At 60.4% G+C, this 4744-nt stretch overlaps 1 protein-coding gene across 1 annotated transcript; it reads right to left on the reverse strand.

Annotated features, from left to right (window-relative positions):
* Positions 1-466: 466 nt before the first annotated feature.
* On the reverse strand, positions 467-2823 carry LTHEOB_6149 (Acetate- ligase; the record flags this gene model as incomplete). The annotated part of the gene is made up of 4 exons (XM_035515373.1): positions 467-529; positions 627-901; positions 951-2533; positions 2744-2823. The coding sequence occupies 4 exons, from the start codon at positions 2821-2823 to the stop codon at positions 467-469; spliced, it is 2001 nt and encodes a 666-aa protein (XP_035373280.1).
* Positions 2824-4744: the final 1921 nt, after the last annotated feature.

Genomic DNA, 4744 nt, shown 5'->3' on the forward strand with positions numbered 1-4744 from the left:
GAAAGGGCATCGTCAGCGCCCAGGAGCCCGCGGTCGCCGTGCAACGCAGCGCCAGCGCTTAGCTCTTGTCGTCGCTGCGCTCAGGCCGGCGCTGCGACGCCTGCGTTCCAGACAGACCCATTTCGCTTCACAAATCACACAAACGCGACACCCCTTTTGATTCAGAATGCACTCTTTGATTCTTCGCTTTGCAATCCGTAGCTAGCTGCTCTTAAAACCCCCTCCCTTTGTTCATGTGACTACAATGATGGAACAATTATCGCTCAGGCATGGGAAACCTGCACATGACGGCTATCCAATCCAGGGCATGCGACACCCTCTGTGTCGACCTTGCCTCCTCAACGCCAGCTCGTAAACAGAACACGGGCGCGCCCGTCACCCGCACAGCCACAGTCAAAACACCGACTGCGCCGTCTAAAGTCCGTCGACATTACCGTATCTGTCAGGTCGTGAAGTGGGGAATCGTTCATTTCTTCTTGGCTTCGTGCACCGTGGTAATGATCTTATCAACCACCGACGGGTCGGACAGCTGTACGCCAAGCATTAGTAAACAGCCGAATCATCCGGAGCCGCGCGTTCAGTGAGCTTGGCCAGCGGAATGGGTTGCAATTGCTTAGTAAACGTACCGTTGAGGTGTCGCCAAGCTGGTCCTCCTCGCCAGCCAGGATCTTCCGCAAGATGCGACGCATGATCTTGCCGGACCGCGTCTTGGGGAGATCTGAGACAACGAAGACTGCCTTGGGCGCGGCGAACGGACCAATCGATTTCCGGACCTGCAGAATGAGGTCCTTCTTGGTCTGTTCCGTCGAACCGTTGCCCTCCTTGAGCGCAACGAAGGCGTTAACCGCCTGGCCGGTGAGCTCGTCGTGGATACCAACGACAGCGGCCTCGGCAACAGCGTCTGTAACCAGGTCAGTACAATATCTTTCAGGGGTTCCAATGGTACTCACGGTGCTCGATGAGAGCTGCCTCAATCTCGGCAGTTGAGAGACGGTGGCCCGACACGTTGACGACATCGTCGACACGGCCACGGATCCAATAATAGCCCTCGTGGTCACGGCCCGCACCGTCACCCGTGAAGTAGTAACCCTTGTACACATTGAGGTAAGTGTCCATGTAGCGCTTGTGCGCGCCCCACACGGTCCTCGCCATGCTGGGCCACGGCTGCTTGAATGCCAAAACACCCTCGACATCGTTGCCGTGGATCTCCTCGCCGGACACAGGGTCGATGATGGCGGGCTCGATACCGAAGAAGGGGAGGGAAGCACTGCCGGGCTTGGTGGGAGTGATACCACCCAGAGGGGTAATGACGTGGGAGCCGGTCTCCGTCTGCCAGTACGTATCGACGATGTGCGACTCCTCCTTACCGACGACCTCGAAGTACCACTTCCACACCTCGGCCGCGATGGGCTCACCGACGGAACCCAGCACTCTCAGGTTCTTCATCTTGTGCTTCACGTGGTGGTCTCCGGCGCGCTTCAGCAGTCTCAGCGCCGTCGGCGCAACGTAGAACTGAGTAACGCCGTGCTTCTCAACAACATCCCAGTAGCGAGAGAAGTCGGGGTAAGCAGGTGTACCCTCGAACACAACCGTCGCGACTCCAAGCAGCAGAGGCGCGTACACGACATAAGTGTGACCAGTAATCCAACCAACATCACCACCGCAGAAGAAGATGTCGCTGGGGTGAATGTCGAAGACGTACTTGCCCGTCATCGCGGCGCCGAGCAGGTAGCCAGCGGTGGTGTGCATGACACCCTTGGGCTTGCCAGTCGAACCGCTGGTGTAGAGAAGGAAGAGCGGGTCCTCCGACGACATGGACTCGGGAGCAATGTAGGCCGGGTACTTCTCGACCTCCTCGTGCCACCACCAGTCACGGCCCTGGGTCCACGGCACCTCGGAGCCGGTGCGCTTGTACACCAAGCAGTGCGAGACGTCGGGGCACTGCTTGAGCGCCTCGTCCACGATCTTCTTGGTGCCAATGACCTTGCCGCCACGCCTGCCCTCGTCTGTGGTGATGACAACCTTGGACTTGGCGTCGACGATGCGGTCGCGTAGCGAGTCGGAGGAGAAGCCGGCGAAGATGACCGAGTGAACGGCACCAATACGCGAGCAGGCGAGGAAGGAGATGACGGCCTCGGGAATCATGGGCAGGTACAGCGCAACGGTGTCGCCCTTCTTGACACCCATCTGCTTCAGCACGTAGGCCAGCTTCGAGACCTCGCGCAACAGCTCGCCGTAGGTGATGGTACGGCCCTCATTGTACTCGTCGGCCTCGTAGATGATGGCAGGCTTGTCGGGGTTCGCGATGGCGTGGCGGTCAACGCAGTTGTACGAGGCATTGAGGCGGCCCTCGAGGAACCAGGCGTTGTCGCCGTTGGCGAAGCTGCCGGAGTGGACGGTCTGGAAGTCGCGCTCCCAGGTCAGGAGCTCGCGTGCGCGCTCGCCCCAGAACTTGTGCGGCTTCTCGATCGACTCCTTGTACAGCTGCTTGTAGTGGTCAAGGCTGTCGAGGTGGGTTTTGCTCGGGTGCTTCCTGGTGCGGTCGTTAGCAGCGCGTCATCGCCGGAGCCGCACCGCGTGAGCTCGCTCTCCGCGGCATGCGGAAAAAAATGTCAAAGATGTTGAGAGAGGGGCCGAGCGCGGGGTCAAGTCACTGCCCCGCCGTTGGCCGAAACTCGGCCTTGGGCGTCGCCATGGCGGCTTCGGCAGGGCGCCATTGGCGCGCAGGAGGTGGGCTACTCACTTGTGGAAAGCCTCTGGGATGTGGAAGGTGTCAACCTCGTGCGCCTCGGCCACAACGGGGCCGGTCTTAGCTTCGGACATGGCCGCGTGAGCTGGGGGGTGGAAGTGGTGTGAGGATTAGGAAGGCGCCGGCGCTGGCGCGGTCTAGCAGGCGAGGTGTGCTGGCCGGCGGAAGGGCAGCTTGGGCAGGTGCGAGAGCTCTTGAAAGACGAGGGTGGTGGGGTTGCGCCGGCTTATGTAGGCTGGTGCAGAAGGATTTAGGCGGGCTGAAGAGGAGGGCTTGGGACAAGATCAATGGGGCGGGCGGCGCGTTTAAATGAGGCGCTGTGACACGACGGTGGACACGCGCGGTGACTCGGGCAAGGGGAGGGTGGGTTGGAGAGGTGCAGGTGGGCTGGCGCAATAATGGTGCTGCGGCGCGGGCTCAAGACGGACGGAGATCTCTCTGGTAGTGCAGAATCTGGGGAATCCAAGCCCTTATACATCAGGCAGCCGCGGCGTGTGCTGGGCACGCACCGCTCACGAAGTCTAGGGTCCGGATTGCATGTCGTGAAGTGCGGGGGAAAGCTTGGGAGGATGGGCGTTCCCTTAGCCCGCGACGTGAAGGCACGCCAATCGCCTGCCCCAGACGTCACCAGGCCCGGCGCGGCACAGCGCAGCGGCGGTCTCGGCTCGCAGGGCTCCCAAGCCCAATTCCTCGGGTCGCGGGCCTCTGGCTGCTTGCGTCCAGCCATGCGATTCCTCTGCTCCGGCCTGCGGCCACCCTCCGCCGCTTTCGCCTCTCCGGCCCAAGGGCACGGCCGCAGCTACCCACCACCTGCAGCCCCACCACCCACCTGCGCACGCTTAAATTGCCGGATGCTTATTTTCCAAGCCCGCCAGTGGGTGTTGTCGTGGCCAGCAGGCCCTCTCCTCGGCCCAAGTTCGCAGCCGAGCGCCCGTGGCCGGAGCCGCAGGTTGGGACAGCAGTCAACCAGGTCGGCCGTTTCTGCAATGCCGCTGCCCGCTGCTGTCAACCGCAGATGGTCCCCACGCTGCTGCAGGCACCCTGCGTTTTAGCTCGCTCTCAACCGTGCCGCTGATCCACACGCCCTCGGAACTCCTCGTCGGACCTCCTCCTTCCAGCACAACAATTTGATTTATCGGCCCCCAACCGACGCGCAATTCAGCCGATCGCGTCAGACGGCCGCTCACTGGACGGACAAGCACACGGCAGCGACGCTCGGGCGTTTTTGCATCTCCGCCCCCCATGCGGCTCGCTCTTTTCTCCTCTTCGGGCCCAGCTTCTGTTGCATGACGATCTGCCCCGCGGCACAGCAGGAGAGTGTGATGTAGTTCCCTTTTCCGCAAGCGCTGTGAAACTCACGTACCACATCGGCATCAACCCAAACCAAATCCCCACTTGCTCGGTGCTAGTGTGGCTTGACTCGCTGACACAGTACGAATCGTGACACAGGATCCCTTTACCTGGTCAGGCACGCTCGAGGGGCAACTGCAGCGGTTACACAGAGCAAAGTTTCCAAGAATGGCGACGCACAGGCAGGCCGAGCCAAATTTTCTCGCGTGAGGCGTTGTTTCCGTTGCATCGGCGTGCTGCGAGAGTTGCAATGTGGAATTGTTGGGATAGCATGCAAAGCTTACTTTCGTCCGACCGGGGTCAGCTGCACGACCGCCGCAAGAGCCTTCCATTGCTGCGCGAAAGCAGAAAACACCGCAACTTCTTTCCCGCGCTCCCACCACCACGACGTCGTGTAAGAGCACATGCGTTGCGGTTTACTCAACTTCTCCTCAATAATTGCAAAGACATATAGGTACTACCTGACTCCCAGGGGCAGAGTCGCATTATACCTTTGCACAGAGTTGTTCAATTTGTAAATCTACATATGCATCCAAAGAATCCCTGCCCGCTACCCCCGGATATACAATTTATCAATCGTCGTCCATATGCGGACATCTGCTTCAACTGCCCACGGATGAGACGCAACCAACCGCGTCGGCCCAG

This window comes from Lasiodiplodia theobromae (assembly GCF_012971845.1).
Source record: "Lasiodiplodia theobromae strain AM2As chromosome Unknown scaffold_17, whole genome shotgun sequence".
Taxonomy (NCBI): Eukaryota; Fungi; Ascomycota; class Dothideomycetes; order Botryosphaeriales; family Botryosphaeriaceae; genus Lasiodiplodia; species Lasiodiplodia theobromae.